General features: G+C 48.9%; 1 protein-coding gene across 10 annotated transcripts in view; it reads right to left on the minus strand.

The window, feature by feature from the left end:
• The window catches only part of RNF216 (ring finger protein 216), a 77,917-nt gene continuing 59,121 nt past the window's right edge, over positions 1-18,796 (minus strand). For all 10 annotated transcript variants that reach the window (XM_027656376.1, XM_027656367.1, XM_027656371.1 and 7 more), the window contains 4 exons: positions 14,720-14,817; positions 12,125-12,347; positions 3,948-4,017; positions 1-3,464 (listed from right to left, as the gene is read on the minus strand). In XM_027656376.1, the coding sequence (XP_027512177.1) occupies positions 3,145-3,464; positions 3,948-4,017; positions 12,125-12,347; positions 14,720-14,817 (711 nt within the window). In that variant the 3' untranslated portion in view covers positions 1-3,144. The remainder of the gene's footprint in view (positions 3,465-3,947; positions 4,018-12,124; positions 12,348-14,719; positions 14,818-18,796) is intronic.

Genomic DNA, 18,796 nt, shown 5'->3' on the forward strand with positions numbered 1-18,796 from the left:
TAAAAGCCAGAGTGCACAAATTTATTTACAAAAATTCAAATTACAATATAATACAGGAACTTTTTACACACAGAATATTAGAACTGTTTACTACCAGAATGTAAAGAAAAATATTTTTGGTTTTTTTTTTTCCTTTTTTTTTTAAATAAACCACCTATTTATTTTCAGCTATTGTTATACAAAGTTGCAGAACATGCACATCTTTACAGGTTTTTTTTCTTTTAATACAACATTTTGCTAAGTGCAAATACTAAGTTTCTCTCTCCACCTTTAAGGCAAGTAAATGGGACACTGCAATTAGCCATAAGAAGTACCTGTTATGGGATCAGCCTGGGCACAGCAACTTCCCGATGCCTTTTGACCTTTAAAATCTTTAAACAAGTGGTTCCAATGACTGTGGTGCAGGAGGGAAGAGGGGATGGAGGAGTTAGAGACCAGGTCACAGCTGGATCTGGTGGTTGTGCAGTAAGTTTTGGGGCTTTTTTCTTTTTAATAAATCAACAGAGATTCAGAAACCACAACTCAAGGTCTCTCATGTTAGAGGGGAGGAGCAGCCATGAGCTTTGGCTGAAAATTTTTTTGGTGCCAGGGGTGTTTCCTTGGGGAGAGGAGCAGTGCTGGGAGCCCAGAGCCAGGCACGGTGCACATCACAGACCAGGCATCAACTGATCTTCTCTTGGACCCAAATAAGCTCTTGGTTTTGGAAGGGGACACGGGAATCGCAGTCCTCTCTTCCCCTACATCCTCCAGGCTCCTCTAGGACCATAACCAGGGCAGCAATGACCCTGATGGGTCAGTCACCAACCTCTGCTTCTCCATCCCTCCTGCTCCACCTCTGCACTTCCCTCTGCCAAGGCTCAGTTCTCCATGCCCACACACCTCTAGACACACACTAAAAGGTGGGACTGGAGCACCAGTTTTTGCTGGATCACCATCATATTTCCTTCATAGTCTGGGCGACTGGTTCAGCAGCTGAGCTGTGCTCCAGCTGCTGCCCCCCCTCCACTCCTCTGGGGAAGGGCCAACGCCTCAGGGAGCCCGGAGGGCTCACCCAATTCAGTTCTTGAGCCCAAAGAATCTCACCTATTAAAAAAACAGGATTGTTTTTCAACAAGGGAAGCCCCCCCTGCTTCTTCTGATCTGTCTCTCTTTTCTTAGCCCCTGCTGCTGCTGTGACACATCCCTCCCTCCCCAAATCCAGCAGGACACCCTGCTCCTGGCTGCCACAGGAATCACTCGGTGCAAGGCAGCATTTAAACCTGGCTAAAACCCAGCTGAGCAGCAAGTCACAAAGCTCCTGCAGCCCCCAGAAATAAATTAATTTAAAAAGAGAAAAATTCCAACAGCAAGGGAATAGCAGTTGGTTATTAATGCCAGAGAGACCAGGGCATGGACGAGCTGAGCGGAGCAGCCACAGGGTATGTTCGACCCACAGGCAACGGGAAAAATTCATGTCTGAGCTCCAAAAGCCATGGAAGTCCCCTCTGGGTGACCTTCCTGGGGACAACAGTCCCCAGATGCTGTCCCAGGCTCCTGTCCAGGAGCATCCCACCGACACCCTGTGCCCAGCACTCCCTGCACACCCAACGGGGGCCGGGGTTGCGGAGAGCAGCACGTGGGGGGTTGGCAGGAGCTGTGAGGTGGAGACAGGGAGTTTTACCTGAAAAAAAAACCAATTAAACCCACAAAACACCTGGATGCTCAAATACAGGGGAGAATAACAGGAGGAGAAATGCACCCAGAGGGTTCCCAGCAGGACAGAACAGGATGAAGCCCAGAACAAACCATCTGGAGAACAACAGCACAACTGGGCTGCTAAAAGCAGCCCGAGAAGAGAGGGTTTTTTTCCACTCCAAACCTTTTCTTTTCTAGAAGGGGCCTGTACCAGAGAGCACAGCCAAAGGCTGTGGGGAAAAGGCTTTGTGCCACCCTCCTCCCACAGCCCAGCACTGCACCCGCCGCTTCTCACAAGGAAGTTTTGCTCTTCCCTCACTTCCCAAGCCCCGCAATACACAGGTTTAACTTTTAACACGCTTTTCCAAAGCCAGTTAAGCTGACATACGCATTTTCAGAAGTTATTTAGTGCCATGGAAGCAGCCAGCTTCCTGCAGCATGAGGCTACAGTTGCCTGTTGGGTTGTGGGGGTTCAGGCACAGGGGCTCCCGGCCCACCCTGTCTGCATGCACAGCTATGGGAGTCATTCCCACTTTTCCTGCTACAGCACAGAGCACTGCCTACACATCTATCCGGGTGTTTCCCAGGCAGTTTTTGTAATAAAGGGCACAGTTTCAGCTCCAGGTGGTTCCAGCTTCTGCCTGAGCACTGCAGCCAGAAGCTGGAGGAGGTTTGGGATGCCAGAGGAGAACAGCAAAGCAAAGGCAACATTTTGGAAGCACCCACCTCTGGGGGAAAAGACTGAGCCCTTCAAAGGGGGAAAGTTCAGTTCAGCCAAGGATTTGGGTGCCCAAATCTGCCACTTACTAACACCTCCCAAACAGAACATGGCTCTGGGCTTCCCACAGATCTCAGCAATGGGATGGCTGCTGCAGCCCCTCACTCCACTTGCAGAGTGAGGAGTGCTAAAAATGCTAGACTGACTTGGTTTTGAATGGTTTATTTCTGCTGGGAGGTGCCAGCAGGGTCCAGGGATGCTGGAGAACATGGGAATCCCACCCTTGTGCCCCTCTGCAGGCAGAAGGATGGGGCAGCCACCTCCTGTTACCTTGTTCCTGAAAGTCTTACTCAGATGCCAAGTCTCTCCACCCTTCTCCCAAGACTCACATGACTGTGCAGCAGCTGCTCTGGCCAGCAGGAAGGAGGGATTTTTGGAAAGTCCCCGAGGAACGGCTGTATCCTTGTGCTCCACAAAGTCTCACCTTCCCTCCCACCAGCTGCCTGAACAGGCTTTGTCAAAACAAAACATCTGGATGCCCAACACAGGGTGGAATTCCACCCCTTGGAAATGCAGCACCAAGCCCTGTTGCAGCAGGGCTGCAAATGCTGGATTGCAAAGGTTTGGAGAAGCCCTAGAGAAGGTGCAGTGCAGGGACAGTGAGTCCCCTGGCTGCTGGCTAAACCCAGAGGGGCTGGAGGGGGAAGAGGGTGATGTGTCGGGGTGGCTTTGCCCTGCAGTGACTCTCCAGGTCAGAACCGGTGCCGGGGCTGAGGGCCAAAGTGCATAGGCAAGTTGGGCTCCAGCTGCACGTTGATCTGGGGAAAGTCAAAGTTCACCCTCATGTTGGGCAGTGGGGGCACGTAGGGAGCGGGGATGGGGCCGATGTTGAGGGGGATGTTGTTGTACATGGGCCGGACGGGAGGCAGCGGGAAGGGCGGGTGCACGAAGGGGTACGGGGGCATCCGGGGTTGATGGAAGTTCTGAGGGACAGGTCTAGGGATTACTTCAATCCTCTGGATCTTCTCCACGGGCTTTTCCACGGGAGGGCCGATCCGCTTGAAGCTGTTCTCTGCAGAGGGAGGAGAGCAAAGAACCAGTCACCCCACAAACAGAACTCCCCAGGCTCCAAGGTCTGACATTTGCCATCGGTCTCTTCCATCCCCAGCACATTCCAGAGCCTGTTTCTCCCCACAGCATCACTGCTTCCCCTTCCCTTGCTCCAGGTGCCACAGAGCACAGCACGAGCTTTCCAGGTTGGCTGCTTTATCAATACCACCCCACAAAGACGGAACATCCCCTTCTCCCAGGATGTGGGAGAGGGGACAGGTCTGTGCACCCACGACACCTGGTGCCACATGAGAGCTGGACACAAGCCTTGTGCCTGTCCACAGTCCCAGCAAAAGTCTGCAGGCAACAGCACTTTAAAGCTACATGGGTTCCTGGGAGGAACAGAAGCCAGTGAAGATACAGAGACTTGTCAGCAGCTGGGAACCCTATGCTGTCCCATTACCCTCAGTCTGATCCCAAAGTACAGCTACAGACTGGGACTTACCTCCATTCTTCTTCCTTTGCTCCTCTTCAGCCTCCTTCTGAATCTCCTGGATTATCTTCTCATCGTCTTCCTGGAAATCAGAGGAATACCCAAAGTCAGTGGGATAATTCCTCCTGCAGCAGCCTTCTGTTCTCTCAATGCTGCTTTTCTTTTCGGCACAGGGAAAACAGAAAAGGGTGAATTTGGCTGAATTGCCCTCGTTTGGGGCTGGCCCAGGTCTAGCCAAAAGCAAGGCTGTGATGGGGGAACTGCAGCACAAATAACCTGCACTCTATGGAGTATGACCAAGAGGCTTGGATCAGCTTTCCAAGGAGATCAGCACTAAAATTCATTGACTTGATGGAAACCAGAGAACTGCAACCCAGTTTCACCCCTCTGAAGAGCTGTTAATCTTTTAAATGGCAATAGTCTATTAAATATTTACATTATACTAGCACTTGTAGAGTTTTTGGCCCAACAGCTGGAATTAACACAACTTAAATCCTGGCTGTAGTAGCTAAATGGTGCCATTTAGATCTTATCTGTAACTCTTAGAAGGGCATAAATCGCAATATGTTTCTTTAATGTCTGTCTGGAGGTTACAGCAAGAATATTCAGAGCTGCTGCTGAGAACACAAGGACAAGACAGAAATTGAAATTGTCCTTCTGCCTCTCATCAGCCTCTGTTCTCTCGACGCAAAGGAGCATCAGCGAGATCAAACGGCGCGGTGAGGCCACGGGTGAGATTCTGCACTGCACCACACAAAAAACAGCTCTCAGGGTCACAGAGCCCACAGCTCCGAGGACAGAACTCCCTCCCAGTGCCAGGCACTGCCATATGTGCAGCGATGGCAGCGAAGTCCTGCCGGTCCCTGCAGGGCTGAGCTGCTGCTGCTCCGTGTCCCTCAGAGTGAAACCCTACCTGGTGCTTTCAGAGAGAGCAGCCAAACCTCCTGGAACGTGTCTGATCCTTGGTGCTTGCTGGTTATTAGGGAAGGAAGGTCGAGAACAGGAGCTGTTGGGTGACACATAACATCAGGCACTTTGTGCTCCTGCACCCAAAGGAGCATTTGGTTTGCTCTCCTGCAAGGGGAGCAGGAGGGTACCCAAGAACCCCACAAGGCACAAGGTTCTGCTCTGTTTGATTCATCCTCATTTCAGTACTGCCAAAGCACACAAACTTCCTCCTGAACGCTCTCAACATGGAAAATATCGTGTATTTTGAAGAATGCTCTGGAACTAAATTCAAAATATGCTTCATGTGTGCAGCTATTTTGATATTATTTTAAGCTTCCCAGTTCTCATCTCACAGTCCTGCACGTGTCCAGCAGCAATGCCTGGGAAGCTTGGGGAAAAGTCCCCTCCTCCACCACCAGATAAGGTTTCCCTAGGAGACTGCAGTTATCTTAATGTGCAGAAAGCAAAAAACTCAATACTTCCCTCCCTTTTATTATCCTGTGAGTCAATGGTTAAAATTAAGACTTTCCAGGACATGCCTTTTTTCTTTTCCAAGCAGGCTGCTTCCATGGACTGTTAATTACAGCCTATCTATCTCCATAAAAACTGCTGAAGAATGGCTCTTCTGAGCCTATAGGGAATGTCTAACTACCCCCCTTGTATCAGATTGTGATGTTCCCTGGCTGGAAAACCACCTGGGTACGTTCCACAGGCAACCAAACATCCCCTGCTCCTTTGCTGCCCCAGAAGTGCTCTCAAAGTGTTGCCCCAAAGCTTTAAGACTTCATATTTTTTAATTCTCAGACTATCTTTTTGCAATGCTGTTGAAAATGGAGATAATCACCACTCACATTTTATTGCTACTTACTGAAAAAGATGTACTTGAAGGTGTTTTTGTTTTTTTAGTTATAAGACAGGAAATATATTTTAAGCTCAGCTGAGCAAGATGACCCTATCTCCTCTCCTCACACAAAGGTACAAACCTCACCTTAAAGCCTAAAAATGTGCAGAAGTGTCTTTTAACTTCAAATAAAAAGCTTTTACTTTAGTCTAAGTCTGTGATTATGGAAGAAATTCTTTCCCATGAGGGTGGTGGAGCTCTGGCACAGGTTGCCCAGAGAAGCTGTGGCTGCCCCATTCCTGAAGTGTTCAAGGCCAGGTTGGATGGCTCTTGGAGCAACCTGGGCTAGTGGAAGGTGTCCCTGCCCATGGCAGAGGGGTGGAGATGATTTTTAAGGTCCCTTCCAACAAAAATCTACAATTAACCCTCTGAAATGGTGCTTTCCAGGGACACCACCACCCGTGACGCTGCAGTTCCAGTCAGCCCCACACAAACCTGGAGAATCAGACACACCAAGAGCACAACTCTGCACATCCTCCTGCAGCAAAGGCTGTTCGACCCTCCCAGTTTAAACTGCAGCTGACCTCCTTCCTAATGGGGCTGGACACATCCATCTGCCCCAGGGCTGGAGCCACCTGCACCCTCACCAGGGTGATGCTGCTTCAATTACTGCGGCTCCCAGAGCGCCACGGGAAACAGGGAACAGCAAACCCCATCTGCCAGGCCTCCAAACCCACTCCTAACTCCCAAGGACAACATAAAACACACCCCCACAAATGCAGCAGCCAGAGGTCCTCACTTAACCCCTCTTGGGTTTCAGCTCACAGCACACCCTGGGTGCAAAAAACCTGCCAGGAACAGACCTGGATCAGGATGATGAGTTCCTGACTAATTCTGCAAATTGCAGCAGAGGCACAACAAACCACGTGCCCCAAGAACAGAACTTATCAGCTCTGTTGCTTCTCTGCTGATAAAAGTGTATTGTCCCATTGGAAGGTTAAGAAGTGCTTACGCTTAATCCCACATACCAAGCCTTGGCCTGGAATTCTTTTTTTTTTTTTGCATCAGTATTTCTGAAAAACTGGTATCCATTAATATCAAAAGAACAGAAATACACTGCACAAGATGCACCTTCCTACTTAAGAGGCTGACATTAAATTTGGCAAGTGATGAATACACAGTACAGTTCAATAACTGCAGTATTTAGGAAAGAGCCACATCCCTGATGGAACAAAAGAACTGATGATATGTAAACAGCAAGATAATTTTAGGGTGTTCCTGAAAGAAAGCTGATGCCACAAGTTCTGCTTAATACATATTGTGCAGGTTAGAATTTAAAAAAAAAAAGTCTCAGTGTTATTTTAGTGAATTTTGCAAAATACCTCTAATTCTTTGGAAGCAAAGGTTGTTTTTTGATTCCACAGTAATTAGAGAGATGACAGATTCATCGAAGGGTGAAGCACCCACACCAAAAATTAAGATTTCATTAGCACACTTATGGCTGGTTTTGTGGTGAGAAACCATTTAACATCACATGAGGTGGAGGCTGCAGATTTCAAAAGCTCCTTGTGTCCGTTTTCCTGAGCAGGTTCATGCCCCTTAATAAAGGATTAGATTATAATTTTAATAGCCTGTTCACAGGCTGTGTGGACTGAGGGGATTCATCTTGTCAAGCTACCAGTCATCTTCCTGTCAGCTGCTTTGCCTACAGCAAGAAAAGAAAAAAAAAAAGGAAAGAAAGAAGAGAAAGAAAAAAGCAACCCCCACACCCTGAGGGAGTCTCAGCACTGGCCAGCCCATGTGTTTTTGGAGCAAGGATGTAACCTGGCTCTCCTATGAGAGCAGAAATGCAGGCAATGCTCAGCACAGCCCTTCTCCACGCTCCGCTGCATCACGGGAGAAGGGAGGTGGCCAAGAGGAAAATGCAAAGGATCTCTGAGATGTATTCACCCTCTTTATCTGCAAACACTGCAGAAAACAAAAGTGCTTATTTAACAGCAGCTGTGTTTTCAAGAGGCAAAACAGGACTGAGCTTTGCCCCAGACTCACCGTCAGGATGTTCCGTGCAGGAGCCATCCCCAGTCCCAGAGCCAAAAAAAATAAACACTCATCCCTGGTCAGTGTGGGAGCCTGCCCTTGGATCCCCCACCTGGGAAAGGATCTCAGTGGTGTGGAGGAGGCTTCTCCTTTCAGCCCTCTCCCATTGAATCCAGGGAATGCAGGAGCATGGAGCCAATCACAGCAGAACGGATGGATGGCTCGGTCTGTGGATGGATTAGCTGAGGAGCCGGGCTGGGTTGCTAAGAGAGACACTTTTTCATGGCAGGGAGGCCTGTTACAACAATGCTGGTGCAGGGGAGCCTCATCCAGCAACCAAACAGGGTCCTACCACAAGCAGAAAGAGCCCAAGGAGAAACAAGCTGCCCTTGGGAATGAGAAAATACAGCAGCAAAGGAGATAAAAAGCTCGGCAAGTCACACAGAGACAACCTCCCCCCAAATAAAACCTCCTCTGCCCAGAACAAAAGTGCCAGCCAGGGAGCTTTTGAAAGCTCTGTTTTTATCTCCTGTGCTTCTCGTTATCTTTAATTATTAAGTGTCACAGGAAAGCGGCTGCCGCCTCCTGAAAGGAGGGAAAACAAGAGACCTGGTGACTATTTCTGGGCTGTGCAACCCCTCCCCTACTTTAGAAAGTGCTCCACCACCGCTGCCTCCCCCTTTCTGCCCCCTTTTACTGCTTTCTGTTTCCCCGTACGTGTGGCCGCAGCCGTTACTAATAAACTTGAAATGATTTTTCGCGACAGAGGCTTCCAAAGGACTGAGGGGTTTTGTTTCAAATCATTCCCAGATCAGCTGCGGAGAGCCTGAGCAAGAACAGGCATCGGCTGTCTCCGGCGTGTTCCTCCATGCAGCAGGAAGCAGGGATAAAAGCAGGCTGTGTTGTAACTGGAACAGGGCATCCGCAGTGCTGCAGGAAAAGGGGGGCCGGGATGGGGCCGAAGCACACGCTGGCGTTCAAGAAATGCAGAGTTATTTTAGCAACAGGCATTCCACATGGATGGCCTTCTGCGAATTCCCTGGATTAACCATATGCTTGTGATCGAGGCATTTTATAGCAGTTAAAAAAAAAAAAAAAAAAACACACCACAAAAATCTACCACAAACCCCACATCCTAAATTTAGGGGAGCTTCCCTCCCCCCCTTCCAAATCCTGAAGGCAGCGTCGTGCACTTCATGCATTTCCTTAATGCATTTGAAGTTTTGCACAGTGTTCGCTCAGCATCATCTTTTTATGACACCAGAAGGAGGGATAATTGCAAACACCTCATGATGATTAGTCTTTTGCTTTGAACTTTAGCAATGGGCCTTTGGGAGGGTTTGAAGAGTTTACCAAAAACATCTTAAACTTTGAAGCCCAAAAAAAGCCTCTGTGCAACATTACTGATAGCCCAGAGATGAGTATTAAATCCAAAATTATACGTTTGAGAGCAGAACCTGGTTTACCAAAACAGCCAGAATGCATTAGTCAAATTGCATCACGGGATTTGTAAAAGCTGGATAAAATGCACACAGCAAGCTCAGGTTTGCCACAGATATTTAGAAATCAGGGCAAACACAGCCCCTGTGTCCCAGAGCCAATTTATAGAATCACAGACTATCCTGAGCTGGAAGGGATCCAGAAGGATCATCCAGTCCACCTCCTGGCCCTGCCCAGGTCACCCCAACAATCCCATCCTGTCCCTGAGAGCATTGTCCAAATGCTCCTTGAGCTCTGGCAGCCTTGGGGCCGTGCCCACTGTCCTGGGGAGCCTGTTCAGTGCCCACGCACCCTCTGGGGGAAGAACCTTTGCCTAATATCCAACTTAACCCTCCCCTGACACAGGTTCATGCTGTTCCCTTGGTCACCAGAGGGCAGAGATCAGAAATCAGAGCTGCCCCTCTGCTGCCCCTCATGAAGAAGCTGCAGACCCTGATGAGGTCTAACCTCCAACTGAACAGACCAAGTGACCTCACCTGCTCCTTGTATGGCCCCTCTAGACCTTTCCCCATCTTCATAGCTCTCCTTTGGATGCTTTCTAACAGCTTTATTCCCACTGCTCCTTCCTGAGCTTTGTCTCTGGCAATATTGCATCAGCCCCTTCCCAGCAAGCCGAGCCAGAGCCCACATGGGCTGCAGGAGAGGCACACGAGGAGTTTTGGCCAAGCAGCTTCCTGGGAAGAGCTCCTGGAACATGTTCACCTCCTACAGGGGCACAGGGCACCAATTAGCTCCAGAAGAAATGCAGGGATTAAACAATTCCTGCTGCCCACAGCCCGACTGCAGCTTGTCCCAGAGCCAGCAAATATTGCAGTGATACTCTTCAATCAGACTCCAGCCTGATTACAGCATAGGGACAAGATTTTAACTAACCTTTAATTATGGGAAATGTTGAAGCCTCTGCTTTACTCTCTCAAGATCACTTGAGACAAAGACTAAGAGATGCTGCCGTTCCTAGAGGACTGTCTTTAATTTGTTTTTAACCCAAGCTAATGAATAGGTTTTACTTATACTTTCACAAGAATCATTTCAGGCTCGGAAAACATTAAACATTTAGAAAAAAACAAGGGTTCCCCATTTTAAAGAAACCTGAATTTTGCTGTAAATAATAGGGAGCGAGACCCAAACCAGATCCTTCACAGGTGGATCCTTGGGTGGACATCATCCTTGACAATGGACAGGACACTGCTGATGCAATGGTCTTCTGTTCTTTCAAATCCTCCAATTCCTTTCCCCTCTTCACACCTACCAGAATAACTCCTGTTTTCATGTCCCATATGAGAGCACAGACCACCCAGAAGGGGCTGGGATGGTGTCACTAAGCCCCTTATGAAGGAGGAAAACACACACAGGTACCCACCACCATTTCAGCTTCAAGCCAGCAGTTGAGTTTCACGTTACTCTTTGCACTGCAGCAAGGACAGTCACCCAACTTCACCTCCCCAGCCCACCAGCGCTCTGTCATCCAAAAAATAATAAAAAAATACAAGGGCAGGCAGTGCCAGCTCTGTGCTGACAGCGGGAAATTTTTCTTTGCCACAACATTGGTTAATTAGAGAGCTGGAAAGGGTCTGGTGACAGTGGCCTCTTTGTGCTGCTTATTTATTTATTTTTTTGAAAGTACAGTACGAGCTTTTTGAGGGGCCTCATGTTTTCTCTGGCTCTGAACAAACGCCATCACCCAGCACAATCAGCAGCCTGACGGGAACAACGGATGACAGCGCTGCGGGACCCTGGATTTGCATCTTGGTGGAAAATGGGGAGCAGTGGGACAGGAATCCCAGAAGCACGTAACCAGGTGTTGGAAACGCTAGAGGGATGCCTGGAAGGAGGTGTCTGTGTTGGTTTAACAGCTCACGTTGACAGGATAATGCAGGGAATAAAAGCAGGCAAGGAGAGGACTAGGAAGTTTACGCTGGTTGAGACATGCTGGGAGATCCCCAACAGCCTGCAGGTAGAAGGGAAGGATTTAGAGTGGCTTTTCCTTGGCTCCCTGCAGACACAGGACTGTGCACATCCCCTGCAGAGAGGGGGGCTGGGAGCAGCCTGGAAAGCTACAGAAGCCCGAGACAAAGAAACACTGGGAAAAAGGAAGCTCAGACAAGCCCAGGGAAGGCAGATCCACATTGTTGCTCTACAGCTTTGCTGAAATCAGGAAATTCAACTCCTGCTCCTACCAACATTCCTTCTAGATTTCTGGTATTGAAGACCTCTATTTACAGAGATGCTGCAGCAAGTTTTCCCATGTCTGTCACAGCTATGAGCTGTATTAAGTTACTGCAGCTTCCCTCACAGCTCTCTCCATGCTTCAGCTCTCCCTTTGCAGCTGTTCACAACAGCCCTGAGAACGGACTCAGCTACAACTCCAGGCTCCCAGACAGCTTTCCAACAGGTCCATCTCTGTGATGGGACTCAGAACCAGCAGTCAGATGATCTGGGCACCAAAACCACAATTACCTTTCCCTCCAGATGCCAAGCCATGCCAACACCATCTCAGCTGCAAAAGTAGGAATGAGTCCCAATAATCCCAATGCCAGCTATTGTGCCTGGAGCCAGCAGCTCCCCACCAGCTCTTTCCACAAGCCTTGCTCCCCCAAACAGTGCTCAGAGCACTTCCAGTCCTTATCTGACAGAAGCTGTTTTACCTAAAGCGACACAAGCTACTTCCAAGCTGTGGTCAGATGTGACCCTGTGCTGATGCAGGACAGTGTGGTTTTTAGCTGCCTTTGGGAAGGAAAAAAAAGTTGTGCTGCCTAAATCCAGCTGTTCTCCCCAGTGGAAGGCGCGTTACTTCAATGTGCCGGCGCGGAACAGTGATTGAAACCGGGGTGAGAATCATTCACAAAACCCCTTTGTTACTTACTGTGGGATCTGTCCAGAGGGAGCACTTGGCACAGTCCTGGCAGGGTGCCCCAGGGGAGCGAGGGTGCTGGCAGAAGTGGTCGTAGCCGTTGATGGCAGCCCGGCAGAGGTAGCACATCTGGGCGCCGCAGCGGCACGACATGCGGTTGCAGCCCTCGGACTTAATCAGGCCGGTCCCACACTTGTGGCATTTCCTAATCCGGGCAGCTGTCATCTTCTCTTCTCTGCAGGGGGAGGGAGAAGAGTTACCAAAGGGGTGTTTGACTCACCAGCCTGTGGTACAACTACTGTTACCCTGCCCCAGCCATGCTTTAGCCCCCTCCTCTTTCCTCCTACACCATCCCCACACTCCATTGCTGTTCCAAAGAGGTCCGGGCTCAGCTCCACTTGGAGCCAGCCCACGACAACTCAAGAACAAAATAAGTGAAAAAAAAGTCAATCACTGGCTGCATGCTGCAGCCCTGATCCTGGTTACCACGAGAGCCAAAGCACCAGGCTCTGGTTTGGGAGGAATTGGAGCGGCAAGTTCAAGGGCCAAAGGGCACGTGGATGCTTGACTTGGCTGCAGAGAAATACAGCCAGGGAGATAAAGTTCAGGAAAAGCAAACCCTTGGCTGTCACCTCTAGCTAGTTTTATGTTGCTCTGGCTACAAGCTGCCACGACCATATATTTTTTTCCAAGCCTGGCTGCTACACTCCAGATTTATTTGGTTTTTTGTTAAATTTAAATCAGGAAGTGAAAAATAGTCGCATCTTTCCCCACAGAGTCTCGGCTTTCCCTCTTCTCCTAAAATTCTCCTAAGATTTTCCAGAAAATTGGAAAATTGCTGTTTTAGGTTTAAGAGATGGGTTCACTCTAAACAGAGCACAAGTGGGAATCCAGGACAAAGCACAGTCCCTGTTCCCAAGGGACACTCTGGCAGCGACACGCGCTCCAGTACAGGCTCAGCTCGCAGCAATACTATTTTGGCACAGAAATGGAAGAAAGCCTCGGTCATTTAATTAAAAGACTTAAGAATATAAATTATCATCCTAAGGGCCAATTTCCTAACCGCTGGAGATCAAGTTACGCTTTAATTCACAACCTAGAAGTGAAATTTGATGACAGAAGAGCAAAGACAGTGTGTTTTCATGGAGGGTAGCACAGTTCTGTGCTGGCCTGGCAGTGGGGAAGGATCATCCTTAGCCAGGCACCTCCACCCAGCTACTTCAGCGGACCCACAAAGTCAACACACGTTTGGGAGATGGCAGGGAGGTATTTTTGAGGATCACAGCCCCACAAACTGCTCCAGCAGCACAACCAAAGGAGTAGGAAGTGGTGAGGTGGGAACTTCCCTGCCTTGCAGTCACCCAAAGCTCACACACAGTTATACCCAGCATGACCTGCACTTGGGCATTTAGAGATGTGCTAAGAATAGAGACAAAAAACCCAACTTGAGACTGACTTTCCTCTGAGCTGCAGCTGCTCTTCCCTCCTCTACTCAACAGGATGCTGTCGATGCAGATTTTTTTTTTGGAAACTTTGAGCAAGGCAGGAAATTTGGCCTGAACTCCAGCTGTGCTTCCCTTTCCTTATGCAGGGCTTCAAAAGGAAGTTTTTATTGTATCAGACAGTAGACTCATCTGTGCACAGCAACATTCTGCTAAAGGTTTTGAAACCTGTATTTTTTCCTTATTAGGGACATGACAACTCGTTCCTCCTCCCTCTCTCCCCTCTTTCTTACAGGGAAAGGAGTGGCAGAGAAAAGAAGTGCTATCGAATCTGTAAAGATTTTGTTCTGAATTAGGGACTGAGGGATGAGCAAGCAACAGTCATTCAAATCCCATTCAAAACCTCAACTCAGGCCAGACACACTAAATCAGAGGAAAGGATTAGGCAATGTGGGCAAGCCCCACTTGGCTGCACCAGACATGTAACTCCATGGATGAAACTTCTCTTATTTCCTAAAGGCAGAGGATTTTGTCATTTACTGTAGCAACAAGAGAAATTAAACTGCAAAAGAATTCACAGAAACACTCGGAATTGACACCTGCCCATTTCAAAATGTGACTCCCTTCTGTAACAACTCCTACAAACTGGTTAGAAACAGGGACAAGCTTCTGTAAGAAAACACATCCTCTCCCACAAAGCAGCAGCTGAGCAAACAGTGCAGGTCTCCACTCCAGATTTTCAAAGGGTAATAAGGACTTACTGTGACTCAATCCCCTTCTTTGCCTCTGTGCAACACCTCCCTTCTCCCCCCAGCAATGCTAATGGGGGTTTCTCACCTCCAAGCAGGACCAGGTGCCAGCCTGGAGACACCGGGGCAGCCAGAGGAGCAGGCTGGGCTAGTGACAACTTTCCCACATTCTCAAATTACCAGCTGGATCTGTTGCCAAGTATCTTTCACAGACAGAAATCCCATCCTGGGAGCCGTCTGACCCCTCAGCTCTGACATCCCCAGGACCTCTCTGGTGGAAGGCACTGACAGCCAGCAGAAATGGAGGGTCACAAGGGCAGTGGGGGGGTCTCACCCCCTCCACACCGTTGCCCAGTGTACTCTGATTACCAGTTCATCCACACCCCCATTTTTCCCTGGTTATGGAGTTCACTTACATGGATGTCCTGTATTTGATGTCATCCTTCTCAGCCAGCTGCTCACAGGTGAGGTTCATGTGCTCCTTCCACAGCCCCTGGCACTTGCGGCATGTTTCCTGAGGAAGATAACAAACATTAAAGGAAGAAAAGACCCAGCACACCACTAACAGCACCAGGAACTGGAAGAATTCCCATCTCTTCCCCCACCAAGCTGAAGGTTCTCAGCTGAGGAGGGGGCTGGCAGTATAGTACAGAGGTCTGCAGGTCTGTCCTCTGCTGAAGACAAAAGTCCATAAATAATTGGAGCCAAGGGACAAGGCACAAGAAAATGGATACAAAATTAATCCATAAATCCTAGTTCACCTAAAACTCCTGGGACACTGGTTATACCCCACAGGAGACTGCAGAGGTGAAAATGTGGTGCCTAAAGTACATCAAGTTCATCTGTTTCCTGACCAAGAACCTCCTTCATATAAAGGGCTTCTAGTTCTGTAGGTGATGGAAACCTTGCAGCTGCATCAGAAACTGTGCTTCACCAGGCATAAAAGCAAATATATACATATATAAAAAAAGTTTTGTAAAACCTCACAAAATAAAGTTAAAGCAGTTTACATGATTAAACAGCTTAAAAAGGCAGAACATGGAAAAACATCCATAAAACAGAGATGAAATATGAACAAATATTTACAAATTTAACCAGAATAGCTGAACTATACAAGTGACTGAGTTCTCTTGTTCTTGCAAACTCTTAAGCAACAAGGCTGTAATACAGGACTGGTAAAGCTGCATGGAGCAGGATTGCTGTGGAGGTACAACTGGCATGGGAGCTTGGACCAACACTGGGGACAGAGCTGATTTTTTGGCTGGCTAGCCAAAGAAAACATAATTTTGTTTTGGGCCAAACAAGAGATTTTTCCTTTAATTTGAGGAGGATTAAAAAACATCCAGATCAAACTTGAAAAAAAATACATGTTTCACAATCCAACTGTTTCATCTCCAGGATGGCTGGGGCTCAGGCTCTCAGATCCAACTTTCCCCCTGGCAGGAAAACCCATATGGCTGTGCAGCATCCTCTTCCCCTGCACACCAAAGAAGGTCCTAAAAGAGTTTTGCCCAGCCCTGGTCTCACTATCAGCAAAAGATGACGACTGCAGAGACAGATCTTGTTTGATTGCATTGCCTTAATTTTATTTTAATGAAGAAATTGGACGTTTATATGAGACATGATAGAAGAAACTGCTTTGAGACACACGTAGGCAGCAACGCTCTTTTGATCGCGAATCAGACAAACAGGATGAAGGCCAAAGCTTCCAAGGAAGCCACCCCAGGAGGGGGGAGTGTGAAATGTGGACTTGTTTGTATCTGTGCTCGCTGGGAGATGCCCAACAGCTCGTGCTTTCATCTGGAGAATGAAAGGCTCCTCGTCCTGGCTGCTGAGCTGGACATGTTTGCAGACTGCGGGGTAAGGGCTGGAGCAAGAGCAGAGCCAAGTGTATGACTGGGTGTCCCAAAAGCTCAGCAGAGGATTTTGTGATCACTCACCTTGCAAATGCACCCCTTGGCAGGCAGGCCCTGGTTTTAAGGGGCAGTAAATACCTTGGTTCTACTGATCCTCATGAATCATTCATCACACCCTGTATTTTCCTGCTAAAGCTGTTAAAACAGGCACCATTTTGTGTGCATTTTTGGCAGCCCACATCTGGCTGTTGGAAGCATTGGATCAGACTTGGAGCTGCTCACATACCTCGATGAGGACCCACCTTCCCCCTTTATTCCCAACACCTGGCCACATGCCATTCCAAGATCAAAAGTGCCTTATGGCGTTTTTTTTACGTACACCAAGGGTTAAAAACAGCCTTTGGAGCCGTGTTACACAGAACTGCTTTCACACGCCAGCAACAGAGATTTAACAGCTTTTTGCCAGGAGGGTTGGCACACTTTCCAGCCAGGAGCCTGCTATTCCCAATTACTTAACTCCAGGAGCCTCCTCTGCTGCCGAATTAGAAACTATGCCCTTCTGAAGCAGATGGCGCCGCTTAGACCTTCGTCCCAAGTCATTCCCCTTGCCTCTTCTTACTGCCTCCAGCCTGGCAGCTACTGGAAACAACGTTCTCCCTGGAGCCCAGGCTGCTGTTGTTTGCCAAACAGTTGTCTCCTGCACTCAGGAAAAGGCATTTCTGTGCACGGTCATGCAGATTCCTGGGATGGCACGATAGGAGGTATCCGGTTCTCCGTGTGAGTGCAGCACAGCGGGTCCATCACAGCTGTGCACATTTCTGGGATCCCTCCCAAGCCGTGTTGTCCTCGAGGAGCTGCAAACCCACAGGCAGCTCTGCCTGTGCCAGTGCACCCCGGGCAGGGGATGTTCCTGGGGCTTCCAGACTCCCGAGTGTCACCTGGTGCTGCCTCTGACCGAGCCACGTCCTCTCCAGAACACAGGCAGGGGAATATGGACCATTCACGTGTCATTAGCAGAACCTGATGCAACTTTTCCCTTTGCCCAAGACAATGGTACATTGTTGGTGGTTACAGGAGTTCATGTGGGACCCCTTCCCACAGAACTGGGAGGGCGTCCATGATTCAGACAACGGCAACTGCTCCAGTGCCAGAACTGAGGCCACAGCCCTCACCCAAGAAAAGTGACTTTGATTAATTTTTACTGAGTCAAATCCAACCCCAACTTGATTGATGAGGGTTTTGCACATCTCACATGATGACAATTCTGAACTCTACAATTTCCACAATGGGTGCCTGTATTTTTGAATCAGTTTTTTGCTTGATAATGGAACATACTCTGCCATTACCATATTAATTAACCTAAACACACAGTAGAATAGCTGATTTTTTGCAACCAGTCTAGATTATTTCCATGGGAAGAGCAGCACTTGGCACTAAGACTGGCTACAGCAATATCAGGCACCACCTAAACCTACACAAAGAGGGAGCAAGTCCTTCCCAGCCCTGAAATCTACTCCAAGTGTAGCAGACAAAAAGCAGGTCAGTCCACCAAAATAAAGATCCTTCCCAACTTTTCTGGCACTCGGTCCCTTTTCTGGCACCCTGCTGTATTCATGTAGGGGTACCTGAGTTTTAGTTTTAACAGCACTTCAGCTAAATGCATCGTTTCTGGATGGTGAGAATTCCATGTGTTCTCCTGCCTTCCCCCATCCCACTCCTCGCAGGCAGGTACAGCCAACCCAGCTCCCAGCTTCCCCACGAGGGACAGTGTGTTTGTAGAAGCCTTGGCATTGGGAAACAGCTCCAAACCAGGCACGGATATGGGAGATTAAGTATTTGCTGCCTGTTACATCTGCCTGAGCTTGGCAGGCAGCCTGGGACAGCCCATTAATGCCGGGCTGAGGAGGGGAGGATGTGATGGAGAGGGTGTTTAATCGCACCCTGTAATCTCTTCACTGTACATCTGTTGGGGGTAGTGGCTCTGCTTCCTCCCCCCTGGCCGCCAGGAAGCAGCCAGGATTAACACAAACATGTTTGGGTTCAGGAGGATCCTTTGTTCCCAGAGTCAGCAGTGTTTCTCTGCTCAGGGCCAGCCTGGCTAAGGGTGGCCACTTGGCTTTTAGCACCACAACCCTTAAACGCCCTTGCCAGTTGTCCCAGCACCTAAAAGTGGTAGCAAGGAAGTGTTTTATGCAGAACCTACCACCTTCCTTCCTCAGCACTTCCAATGGATGCTACAGTTTTAAGCACAGCCTAAACTTTTTTTCTTCCAATCTATCATCAACTAAAAATGGACCTCTCCAAGGTCCAGCCCACGTATCAGGGGGCGAAAAAAACCCCCCAAACTCCAGGGAATCAACTTCTCCTTGCCAGTCTCCACGCCCTCTTGGCCACAGTCAGGCTGTTGTATGCACTGCTGGCAACGTAGATGCAGCAGCTTTTCCTGATTGCAACCCAAACAAATGCCACATGGACAGAAACATCAGATGATACGCGCGGATCCCAGCCCGACTGCCCACGGCATTCCCGCCTGTGCCGTAGGAGTTTACACGAAGCCATTTACTGACTGAGCAAAACGCAAAGGGGGTGGGGGAAGCTCAACTTAAACAACAACAGGCGATGGACCCGGCTGTCGGC

This window comes from Corapipo altera, unplaced genomic scaffold (genome assembly GCF_003945725.1).
Source record: "Corapipo altera isolate COAL_440 unplaced genomic scaffold, ASM394572v1 104, whole genome shotgun sequence".
Lineage (NCBI taxonomy): Eukaryota > Metazoa > Chordata > Aves > Passeriformes > Pipridae > Corapipo > Corapipo altera.